The sequence below is a fragment of the Charadrius vociferus genome, unplaced genomic scaffold, assembly GCF_000708025.1.
Source record: "Charadrius vociferus isolate BGI_N301 unplaced genomic scaffold, ASM70802v2 scaffold2, whole genome shotgun sequence".
In the NCBI taxonomy this organism is placed as follows: domain Eukaryota; kingdom Metazoa; phylum Chordata; class Aves; order Charadriiformes; family Charadriidae; genus Charadrius; species Charadrius vociferus.
In genome coordinates, this window is record NW_009647595.1 from 3,330,999 (window position 1) to 3,344,116 (window position 13,118).

Consider the following 13,118-nt stretch of genomic DNA (forward strand, 5'->3'; position numbering starts at 1 on the left):
AGCACCCTGGTCAAATGTTTCCCGCTGCCATATGAGGGAAGGAGTGAGGAGTTAAATTCCAGACACTTGTTATAAAAAACAGAAAAAGTCAGCTAGGAGTCTGGGAAGAAACCTAATAGTTCTTTCACTCACAAAAGGCTTTAGCAATTCATGTAAGATGTGTATTTTGGATTCCAGAACAAACTCATTTTTAATTTTAGATGCATGGTGTGTTATTACTAGTGCAGGGATTTGACATTTGATATATAGAAATTATTTGCTATTTTCCTCTGGCATTCTTGTAAAAAATATGCAAGGCCAGAAGGAGCGAGTCCCGAAGTGCAGTACTCCACGAGACCAGGGCAGAAATAGATGACACACACAAGGCGTTTCAGCCACACAAACACTCCTAGTCAACTAAACACTGTGTACATTAGGAACCGGCTTTCCCCTGGAGAGTAGGAGGAGGACTCAGACAGGCTGGCCGCGCTGCGAGGCAGCTGGCACTGCTTTCGTTTGCTCGGAGGCGAATGACACGGGCTGCAGCCTGTTTCAAACAAGCGGGTGTCTCCTTGTCGCAGCTGCTGCTGCTGCTGAAAGCGGTGCCCCCATCCTGTGTAAACTCATTTCGCAGCCGCCCAGAAACTGGAGCAGAGGAGGCTGTCCCAGAAACACCCCTCGGGCCGGCTGGATCCTGCCTTACAAATTCTCATGCTATTTCCAGTTTATCCTCACACTGCATTCCTGTGATTTCAGATGGGGACGGTAGGGGCAAAAGTTGGTAGCTCTGCATGAATAACCTATTAAGTGAGATTCTGGTGGGGCTTCATATCAGGTATCCTAATTTTGGTGTCCTATCATCCAACCTTTCAATCCAGTCTAAGTCCCCTCGCTCCAGGAGAGCAGAAACCTTCATGCCTGGTCTGTGAAGAGGAGAAGAGTGTTTTGGGGCTCTGTTATGGACCAGACTTGAGCAGAGAGGTAACCTGGGATAGCATAGCTCAGGATACAGCTGAGTGTCTGCCAACATGTTCCCGTCCACGCTCACTTGGAGGGGGCTGAGAGGAGAAAGCTGATCAAAGCTCTCATATTTCCGTCAGGAGAAAAGCCACCAGCATCTCCAGCTCCTGCTAACTTGATGCATCCACCTCCTCTCCTCTGAGGACTCATTCTGAGGAGCACCTTTGTAACCTGGCCAAGGTGTGCCTTCAGTTTTGGTGGAAAGCTGTCATCAGTGACAGCACTTGGTGATAAAAAGGGAGCAAAACGATTCTGCTGAAGAGGGGAAAGGGTGCCTGTATTTCTGCCTGAGACTTCCTGGACAGACCTGTTGCTGAGTGTTTTGCACAAGGAATCTGTAGTTTGCTGAGTACCCAGGGCTCAGGCAGCAATACTGATCCCATTTCTTATGACCATGAGTGGTGATGTGTCCCCAGCCCCTCTGCTTTCCCTCTGGTGCCTGTCACTTGGTGTGGCTGAGCAGCCCCCACCCTGTCAGGCACATTTATCTACAGCAGAAAGACCTGCCCCTAAACAGCACAATTTATATGAGATGAGGAATCCTGAAAGCAGTAGATTTATTTACGAATTACCAGCATGTGTCCTGTACATGTCAGCACAGTGGATCCGCCTGGGTTTCTGGGGCAAACCTGACAAACCACCATTTTCCATCTGGATGAGGTTTTTGCAGGTGAAAAGAGGACATGCCCAGAGAATGGCAGACACTTTGGAATCCAAATAAAACACACCGAGGTCTCTCAAGCCAGGGGTAGCCCAGCACAGCCCAAGAGCCCATTTGCCATCTTTCCACATAAGGGCTGAGTGACCTAGAAATTACTGCCTTGGGTCACAGAGTTGCATGAAAGGGACAGTCAACCTGAAACGAGCTGCTCAGATACTTGTTATAACCAGTGGCAGTTTATCCAAGCTGCTCTGAGAAGTTCAGGCTGCGCTGGACTGTCCACACAGGTACCTCCACCAAGCCAAGATGAATTGCACCCTGGCTGCCCCAACCAGCTCTGAACTGACAATATCTGACAGTTTTAACTCCTCTACCTGATGCCTTGCATCCTCCTAACCTCCTCCAGGAGGCAAATAAGCCCTCACAGCAAGTTCAGGTATTTAATGAGATGCCATTAATGAGCAACAGCTCATTATCTGCATTGGTCTGACTGCTTATGATTGCCTGTCCATAACCCTGAGGTGTCTTTTAAGAAATGTAAGGCCTACAGTTTCAAGGGTGGGCAGTGGTGGCCCACTTTTTTAAGTGCTTGATCATCGATGCAGAGTGTTCAGCCCTTAAAACGTTGGGCCTGTTTAAAGTAATTTACCACGGGTACCCCCAAAAAACCATTTGAAATATCTCAACCTTCATTCATTTGTAAAACAGAGCCACATTTTAGCTGCATTGCATCATGACTGTGTAGCAGCCAGGGCCACCAAGGTGCTGCATTTCTAATAGAGATGTGACTGTAGGTGTAATTGTGGCATCAATCATTAGTGCAGCATTTGGTGGCTGCTTACAGCAGCATGGCAGTCCCTGACACATTCATCAGGACTTCTGAAACAAGTCAGGAGTGTTAATTGACTGAAAGACCAGACACTTCCATTTTCTCAGTTTATGCTATGACTGTTGAAATAGAAACACTTTTTCCAGGCTCCCTGAACAAATGTGAGAGCTGGACCAAGAGAGGAAAGTTGCAATGAATCTGTTTCCTCTCTGCCTTCTCTCTCTGCAATCTGATACTTCTGCACAAAGTGATTATAAAACCATGCTAATAAAGAAACCCAGCATTTTTATCCAATCATAGTCCCTCACAGCACAGAACCAAAGTGCAGACAATGGAGAGCTTAAGCCCATTGTTTTCAGAGAATAAATCAGTTTCAATTTTGGAAGTGGTAGGGGATGGTTTTTAAATCTTTCCCTTACTCTCCCAGCTCCAATAACATAGCGGTTCCCAGCACCCTTCGGTTCCTGTCCCTCCTGTGCGTGGAGGACTCGCTGCTCTCAACCCAGCTACCGGCACCCTCTCCGCATCCCTTGGACGCTGCGCCCCTGGATGCTGTGCCGTGCGGAGTGTGCATACACACGCCAGAACAAGGCTGGGCATGGACCCCAGAAAGACATACGGCTCAGCCACACAGCTGCCATGAGCCAGCAGAGAGCATCCTGCGGGGAGCTGCTGCTGCACCGGAGGAGACTGCTGGATGCTCTGAGATCAGGAGAAGGTGGGAAGGTCCAAGGGTGGTTAGCTAGGAAGATCGTCTCATATTCAGTGGGATTAGCCAAATAAGGCTTGCTGGCCTTGATCGATAAGGAAGGGTCCTCAGTGTCCGCCCAGAGAGCCCGATCCCATCCGCCTTCCTCCACGCACAACCTCTTCCCTTTCCCGCAGTCAGCAGGGCTGTTTGCAGGACCGAGGAGTGCTTCCATGTGTAAGGCAAAAACATAGAAAATCTTTCACGGGATCCAAGGCAGCTGGAAAGAAATGTGTCTCTGCTGCTTTGGAAACAGGGAGAGAGGACCCAGCCTAATTCATTTTTAAGTGAATAGTGTCATAAGGGCTTTAAACGCCAAGACGCGGTGAGTGAGGTAATGCAGCTGTAAGTGATGAAGCAAAAGTTTCTTCAGGCTTCAGCCGAAGAAATCTTTCTTTCAAGGCTGCACATTGACCCTTTTATTGAATACTCTGCACAGCCTTCGAAGCCTCTAAAATATCCCCATCTTTTTTACAGACTCCACCACTGCTGCGAGATATTCCCTAGTGCCACCAAATACCTGTCTGCCTCCTTGCATATGGGACCGCTAACAACCTCACAAAATAAAACCTCACCCGAGATCTTGACCTACCGGAGCAGTGAAAGGGTCTTCAGGAGCCCACTGGCTTTGTCTGAAGCAAAACCATTTGGATGAGGGGGCAGTACTGAAGTCTGAGGAAGGATTTCAGATCTCTCCTGTAGCTGGTGCACGGATTTAACATATTCACAGATAGATTGACCATTTTAAAAGGTAGTAAAATATGCTTTTAACGGTCAAGCTGTTTCCAAACAGACTGAAAGGAGCACTGTGTTCATCAGGGACTAGGATGGCCTCTAACATGCTGCACAAAATATACAAAAGCTGCTTTCTTTCAAAGTGTGTTTGAATTGGCACTGACCTGGTGCTCTAATACCTACCTGTACATAATCCACGCTTCTCCCCAGTGCTTTGAATGCTGTGTACATTACTTCTCTTTTTCCACCCCATTTCTGCATGATGCAAACACTTTTGTTGGACAGGACCAGCTGAGATACATGTTGCATGCTCTCTCTGTGAGACTCCTCCGTCTCACCCGGACCTTTGTCATGGAAGTTATTACTCCAGATATAAGTGGCAGATTTGTCCCTACCCATGATTTCAGTAAAAATGTCCATCATGTAAACGTCGTCTTCCGAGTTCCCATCAATGACCATAACAACTTTAATTCCAGGGTAGGTCAATCTTTTCACAGAAAGTAAACATTTTCTTAAGTAGTCAGGATCCTCTTGATAGGCAGCAATACAAAGGGCAACTGTTTTGTTCAGCTTGATTGGAGTCTCTAGTGACCGCTTCATTTTCCTGTGCTCTAGGAAGGCAAACAGGCTCTGGATGATGAGATGTGATGCCAGGATAGCACCATAGAGTCCAAAAGAGAAGTAGTAGTTGTCTGTTTGGATGAACTGGTAGCCCACAATGTAAGCAGCGGTGATTCCCAGCAGGAGGGACACCCCGAAGAGTGTGGTTCCAAGTATTCTCAGGATACATATAAACCTCTCACAATACATCTGCAAAGAAGCACGGAAACTGTTAGCAGAGCCACCACTTGCTGATAGAAGACCTCGTAAAGGGTAGGTTTGGCTAAAACATAGAGCTCAGCATTAACAGAAACACCCTGTGCTTCTGGCTGTGTCACGGACTTACTGTATCACCTTCCTCAACATCTCTTTGCAGTTTTTCCTCTGTGTAAAGTAAGATTCAGATACACTTAAGGTACCAGGGATGTTTTCTACTACGTGTAATGTCCTCACAGAAGGTGCTTTCTGCGTCAGGATCTTATTTCGGCAGCCTGGGCTTGCTGAATGAGAAGCTCTGTCATATTACCCTGGGAGGAGTTGGATAAGGGGCTTTTGGGTCACCACTCGCTTCATACGGTCACGGGCGAGCAGAACAGCTGATGTCTGGGCAGCCCCTCCTCATCCCCCATCCATGTCATGACTGCATCCCTGAATCGCTTCTGTCGCTTAGTTATGTTTGCAAAAATATTGGAAAGACATTCTTAAAACAGATGTCTGAATGTATTTATAATTTTTTAAACAGATGTCTGACTATATTTATAATTTATATTTATATAATCAGACATCTGCTTTAAAAGGTCTTCTCAATACCATTGCAAAAATGTATTATTCATACATTTGTGTACATAGATATATGCACGTGTGAGCATGTGTGTATAGGGCTAAAGCTTGACTGAGATTAAGTCTGTGGCAAAAGCACGCATTGATTTAACAGCGCCAAGACTCCACCCTGGACTCAGAAATTCATTAGAACATCAGCTGATTCTGACAACTTCTGCATATTTAGGTTACCTGGCTGTAGAGTCTTCTAACCTAAGCTGCGGGTTATGGAGCAGCTGGCTGGCATGGGGGGTGCTCCGGTATTCTTGAGATAAACAACGGACAAACATGTAGGCAGGCAGAATGTATTGCTACCTAACTGCTTTTTGTTGACAATTACATTAACCATTTTATGCAACAGCTTTCTCAGAATTACAGTAAAGTTAATGACAAGGTTTTATGTCAATTGATGCGTTTGACCTTAAGGACATAAAACGGCTAATGTTTGTTTAAGGCTAATGCTGCAAGCACGCTGCAAATCAATGAATCTGAAGCCTGTGTTTGAATATTTTGCCAAATTAGGGCCTCTTAGAGTAATGGACTTAATATTTGTGTTTTCTTACTATTATTCATATTTTCCCTGCTGCTATCATCCTGCTCGTCTGCTGATCATGTTTGTTTCACCATCTGTTGGCCAAAGCTGAAGTTGGAACAGCACTTCCTTACATCATATATGTCTTTAACTCTTTCTTGAAAAAATACTACCAAGCTGTAGCAGCATAGCTGTCATCAATTATATATCTGTCTGAAAAGTTACAGGCTTGGAAAAAAAAAGTCAACACAGAATCACTTACAAAATAAAAATAAACCAGGCGAGCACAAAGTCTGAAGTCACGAAGACTATGCTTTTTTCCACTGGCTATTTAGGGTCTTAAATTTCAAGACAGGAGGAAGCCTCTTAAATGTATATTTGGAGACACTGTTAAAGAAATCGGACCCTATCTCTAGGACTTCCTTGAATACTTACGGCTGGGCTCCGACAGGTGCTGTAATCACCCACCAGCAAAAGGGACTGTCCCTGCTCTGGCCTGTCTGAAAGTCGTTCACAACGGGGGTCACAGAGAAGCCCAATAAAGATACGTTACGCTTACCATCACTATAGGTGAATTAAAACTCAGTGCCCAAAATAGACTCGCTTTAGAAAACAGATTAAGTAATGGATCCCATCTAGATTACCTTCAAGTCAAATAGCCTGTGTGTTTATTAATCCCTCAAGCATGCAGAAGGTCACAAACATCAAGGTAAATGTTTCATTAACGGTGCAGTTGTACTCTGCTTTCCCGCTTGGGGTCCAATACTTCTCTTCTCTTGCCAGAAATAGAAAATTCCTATTAGTGAGTAGGAGCTGAAGTCTGCTTACGTTAAGAATTATATGGCCGAAATCAATGGACCACTTATATGGATATTGCTCACAGGACTTAGACTAAGATCTGGAGCGTTTACATTTGACTGACTACATACTGTACCAAGCTTCTTTTGTATTAATTTGCTATTGCTTTTTCTCTTCCTATGAAGTGTTTCTGCATAAAAAGAAAAAAAAAAAACAAAGAAATGAATTGTCTGATCTTGTCATTACAGCACAGCTTCCCTCCCTCGCAAAAAAAACAGTCCTTTAAGATCAAGAAATGGATTTCTGGTCTTTATAAAACAGCAATTTTTTTTTTTTTTATCCTTTTACTGTCAACCTTGGGAAAATAAACTGTGTTTTGATCTAAATTCCTGGCTTTCATCAAAGAAACTTTCCCCTTTGTATGTGCAATTGAGGTTTTTATGTATAGTCTTTTAACTGACTAAATCTCGGGGTAAGTCTGGAAGAAGTTGCTCAATATTCTCAAGCTTTAGCACGTGAGCTATTGATAACTTGCCCAGCAGAACTGATCTTTATCAACTTGAACGTGCCCAAACAATGGCAAAGAAGCCAAAAACTCTCCACCCTTCTCCAATAATTGAGCCAAGAAGTTAAAAGGAAATGACGCCTGTACAAGTCTGGGACGGAAAATAAACTGCTGAGTCAAATACTAGCACCGAGGGCAGGGAATAGCTGCATCAGAGATTTTAAGGTCAGACAGTGCTGTTATGAATATCTAGCCTGGCCTAATACAGTGAAATGTAAAAGGGCATCCTTCATAAGACGTCAGATGAAATCCATTCCTGAAGTTTCCTGAACTTGTCACGCAAAGCTGAAATCAAGTATTATCAGAGAACCACTGTACAATGCTGTGTCTTAACAGTGCAAGCCTAAAGTAATGCCATGCTGAGTCAAAAATGTGTCAAATGCTCGGTGGAGGACAAACACCTATGTTCACTTTAAAATCCACAATTATTTCATAGATAAGCACTCTTTCTAAGCACTCACAATATTCTTTCAGCAAAATGTAATTGCTTATATTCAAAGTTGCTGTCGCTACAGCCCTATTCAATAGCTGACTAATTGGTGGAGGGTACCATACACACCTCCCATGGGCAGCGCAGCTTAGTGTTTTGTTTATGTCTCACCCTAAAGTATCTTAATTTCCTTGAGGGATTTAACCCAGGAAGTTTGTCCTGGGAAATAGGCACAGCAGTGGTTCAAAAAAGAAACAAAAGCACCACCTAGGCTAGGGATGAGATGCCCAACACATGGAAGACACGCAGTCAGTCCGTATTCCTGCATCAACAAAGATAACTGCAAATCCCTTCCGTATACACATGGAACTTCTGCTACAGGGGAACAGGTGTTGGAGTGAGGAGAGGCACATGGCTCCTCACCTGGTGAGAAGGTGAGCTGGTGGGTTATCTCACTGTCTCTGGAGTCAAACCTGGATCTTGCACTTTCTAGGCAGGTTTCTAACCAGTTCTGTAAAGCAGGAGGAGGAAGACAGTACCCACAATGTTCTTTCTTTCTTATTATTTTTTTAAGAGTGAAAGCTATTTAGCAATGAAAGAAGTCTGAGGGTCCATTGCTTTTTATCAACCCTGAAGGAGACTTCCAGGGGATGATAAGATTGCACTGGCTGTGTCAGACTCTTTTTGGAGGTGCCTGTGTCCACCCTGTACCGCACAGGAAGCCTGAGACAGGACTGCTAATTTGACTCTGCAGTTTGGGCACCTAAATCCTTTATTGTCACCCTCACCTGACCCTGCAGTGCTGAACCCAGTACAAGATTTACACAGTCTCCAGCAAACAGCGTCAAGGTTTGTGTACGCAACATGAGTACATGGAGAGAGGCTTCAGTCTACTACGAAGCAATTTGTTGTCGTGATCTTTCAGCTGTTTATTTTCATGGATGGAGCTGGTCAGTGCTAACCAGCCCACCTCATAGAAATGAAATATGAAAGCCATGTGCTAATTCCTAATTCTATGTCGGTTGTTGCTGATTCAGTGACACATTTTGATCCACCAAGCAGTCCCAAGTATATATGGGCCTTGTAGTGACCATACAGGAGGAGGAAATGTGTGCCTCACTTTGGAGACTCCTCCTAAAGCCACACAAAGAGTATTTTTTTTTGGTCACAACTATGATGAACGAGAACTTACTCTACATTACTATTAACAACTGGCATAACTAAAAGTTGTAGTCTTCTAGCATTATTTTCATCAAAAATTTCAGGTTAACAAAGAGTTGACTGATACCTACGCTGTAGATACAACGACTGGTGTATTAACTCTAACACTAGAGATCACACTTCTTTCTCAGACTGAATAATGCTTTAGATCTCAAATTAAAAGAACATAGCAAAATATGCTTGAGTTCTCTCTATGCTGAAAAACATTTAGGCCAGCATTTAACTGTAGTTATGGTGTATAGATCTAACTGTAATGAGATTTAGACACTTGAAGTTCAGCAAGTTCTTATGTGCTTATTTGAACTGGGTCTTTACTCAGCAAAGAACACTGCTGACTTCCATGGTAAAGCACCATTTCCCCCCCCCCTCCAAAATCATATAGCACAGTCCATCCATATGGTTATTAATCAGCTTTCACGCATTGCTGAGAGTAACAGGACCCGGAGATAGTTCATCCCTTTGCAAAGCCAGGAGGCAAAGAGAAAAAAACAAACAAGCTTAATTTGTTACTAATACATCAAGAGAGTAATAAACAGACTAGGGACAAATGCATATCCAGAACACCTCTGTGTATTGGTGTCTGAACACTTCAATATTATCTGCAGTTTGTTCACTTATTCTGCACCAGCTGTTGTGTAGCTGCCTTGAGGACTACGGAAGCAATCACATGGTCCCCGGCATCTGCTGATACAGGACGTGGAACCGGTGACTGATGGGAGGTCAAACTGAAGTTAGGTTTGCTTGCAACACATGGGATGCAGCTCACTGCATCATCTGTTTCAGAAGTCATCTCTCATGTACAAGCTCAAACATATTGCTATGTAGTACTTCTGGCCAGTTTTTTCCCAGAAGATTAAAAAGCAAGAGGGGGAGACACAGGAAGTTCATACATATAATGTAACGATCTGGAAGGTTGTTTGAAAGAATTAGCACTTATTAATTCCAAACAGCTGAACGCATTTTTAAAATACATTACACTGCAAAAGTCAATATTTGTCCATGAGACAACAGTAAAGGTTCAGTCACAAGTGTGCTTATTTTATCCCCTTCACCTGTAATGGTTCAAAAGAGCTGTGCCTCTCTCTAGATGTCTAGAGCTTTGGTCAAATTGACAAATAGTCCAAAACTATGGGAACAGATCTGTAAAAAGGAGCGCCTGGTGTGGAGGGCTGAACTTCCACCCTCCCTCCATTCTCGTATTTCGCTCTGAACTGAGTTTAGTCAGACCCCATGGACTGAAAACCCATTAGGGTCTGAAAAGTGCCCTCCAGGGGTACATCTTGCAATTAGTTTCATTGAAGAGGAAGCCAGTTTGTGTGTCCGGTGACCGCTTCGCCATACAAACCCAAGTGATTCGGCTGGGGGGGGTCACTTGTAGCATTGGCTTCAATAGAACACTCCTGATCCAACATAAATTGATAATACAAACCAATCTCACATAGAAGATCTGCCCATCAGACTCGCCTGCAAATCTGTGTTGCAACCAGAAGTGCTGAGCACTGAAAAACCTTTGCAAATGTTGCATTTTTACATGCCTGTATAGAAGCTGAATTCTTGCATGTCTACTAGTCAGGGTCCTCTGAACCACAGTGCTGAGGCTTTGGATTCAGCAAAGTGTTTAAGTATGTCACTAAAGGTAAGTGTGCACTTAAGTATTTTGATGAAGAGGGAAATCAGTGGATAATTTATCTTGCAGTTCTGTAGTGCAGGCATAAAAAAAAAAAAATCTTTCTCTGCAAAGCTTTTGCTCCCAGAATGAGTATTCTGGGATACTCATGATAAAAATGTATGCATACATTTGACAAATACTTTATACATATTAATCTCCCTTATGAAGGTTGTCGGATGGGTCATTCCTTAACCACTGCATTTCTTACATTAGAGAATCTAAGAGTGGACCAGGACCCAGCAAATTTGGATTTTGTTCCTAGTGTTGCCAAGATGGGTCACCTGCCGGGTGACCTGGGTAAGTGAATTCACCTCTTTGCCTCAGCTTCTTCACCTGTACAATGGGAATCATGGTCATGCAGAGGTTTTCTGAAGGTCTACAGAACCCTCCATAAGGCTTAGGTTACTGCTCTTTGTAATGGTACTTTTTCTGGTGTGATATGGGACCTACTGGTTCCCTAATTCCATATAGCTGTTTTTCCTCAAAAACCCCCAACAAAACCCAGTACAGCACTTCCTATTTTCCTTGCCTGTATTCACCTGAAGGTATAGTTAGTAGGGGTTTGCCTGTAATAAACATGCAACTCTTACTCAGCAGGATGCCTGGGGCCAGTGAGGTTGGCGGCGTAAAAGCTGACACATGTGGGTATATGTGCATGCAGCTACCGGGGGCTGCTTTGCACACAACCAAAGGAGGAGTATCATCTTTTATAAGCCTTAAAACTCCTTACTTGTGAGAACAATAGCATTGGCTTCAACAGGTCAGCTGCCTGAATGACATGAGCGTGTCTGAGTGCATGTGTGAGGGGTGTGTGTGTGCAGGACACGTACTGTATCTGGCCATATATACATAGACACTGTCTGTATACACAAACAGTATCTGACCCTTACAATTTTTCAGCCAATATTTAGATTTGTTATTAGCCTTATTTTAGCGGCAAAATAAATCATTGATCTTTGAAGTACAAATGATTCCAGGTACACATTAATTACAAGCATAAAATAGCTGTCCAGACTCCCTCTTCTATTTTACAGCCTGCAGAGAGGAAACTGAAAAGTTATGTTACATCTGTACATCTTTAGTACAGCAGAGTTACCATATCTGGTGCTTTTGGTTATTTATCACTTCCAGATTTTGTCATGCCATTGATCTTCTGGAAAGGGCTCACATCAGACTAAAATTAACTCTGGGGTTAGGTTTAAAATAAAGAACAGGATTAGTAATGATGGCAAAATGTATCTGCATGCACTGGCTTTGATCAGCAAATCAAGAATCTCCTGCCTGCTCAGTGTATGTTTCTCACTAAACTGCCCAAATTTAGTCTCTTATAGGTTTGAGTAATCAATGTGGAATGAATTCTACAGCTGCTGGTTGGGTTTGTCCCTAATGTAGACAGTGATACACTAGCTGTTAAATTAACCAAAAGGCAGGTAACCCCTCCCCCCTCCTAACAAATGCTCTGAGAAATAAATCAAGAAGTAAATCATATTTGTACTCAGACATTTTGGATTGCGGTTAAACAAAAAATCAAGTTTAGAGATGTTTTCTGGTTGCTGGTTATGAAGTCCACGGATGCTTTTGGCACAAAACTGACTACTCCGTGCCTCAGTCCAGCAAATAAATATTTATTTGGTGTTCATAGCTTATTATCCTGTAATTCGTTTATAAAGCAGAGGTCATATCTTGTTTGACTTCATCAAGTCCCACTACACTCAATGGAGGACTAATTTGCTGCTTTACACACTAATCTTGAGCAGTAATAAAATGAAGCAAATTTGCTTCCACACCATAAATACAAACTGCTGAGTTTGTTGCTAGTGCAACTAGCATGGGAAGCTCCACTGAATCAGTAGAGCTGCTCTTCCTACTGGGAAAACCTTTTCCCAGGTTTTTCTGCACTTGCGTGTAGGATAAGAGACTTACTAGCATGGAAGAAAATCCTGTCTTTACTGACACCGGTTACAAAACTCCTCCAGCCTTGGTGGGGGCTGGATTTTGAGCAGTTTTTCAGGGAAAGAAAAAAGGAAAGAGAACACATCTCACTGCCATCACCCCCAAATGACGTGACCTATCCATTCTCTGAAGGAAGTCCCAAGGCACTCCTGTTACACGCGATGTGCGCTGGGGAAAAAAACCGCCTGTGTGCCTATGGGAAAATGATCCACAAAGAAGGAGGCTACGATGCAGAGTGCTAATGTGGAGGAGCAGCCATGCCTTGGGAGATGTGGGGTCACTGCAGGCCCTGAAGAAGGGGTCGGACAAGACCTACCAGGAGTGTTGTGGTACATTGGGGCCTTCCCTCGGGGCAGGGAAATGGGGTAAACCCTCCCAAAATCCCTTCCACCCCTCTTTGCTGTGGAGCCCGGGAAGGCTCTCCAGAGCTGGGTCTGGGCTGTGTCCAGGAGACACCAGCCGGCACTGGGGCGGCGCAGGGAAGGGTCGTTGGGGACGGCGCTCTGCGGAGGGCCACCGCCGGGGTGCCCCGCGGGGGAGGAGACCCCGAGGCCGCACA

General features: G+C 44.1%; 1 protein-coding gene across 1 annotated transcript in view; it reads right to left on the reverse strand.

Moving 5' to 3' along the window:
• Nucleotides 1-13,118, reverse strand: part of HAS2 (hyaluronan synthase 2) — an 18,757-nt gene that overhangs the window by 4,130 nt on the left and 1,509 nt on the right. Inside the window, exon 2 of the mRNA XM_009880996.1 lies at nt 4,156-4,782. Within this exon, the coding sequence (XP_009879298.1) occupies nt 4,156-4,782 (627 nt within the window). The remainder of the gene's footprint in view (nt 1-4,155; nt 4,783-13,118) is intronic.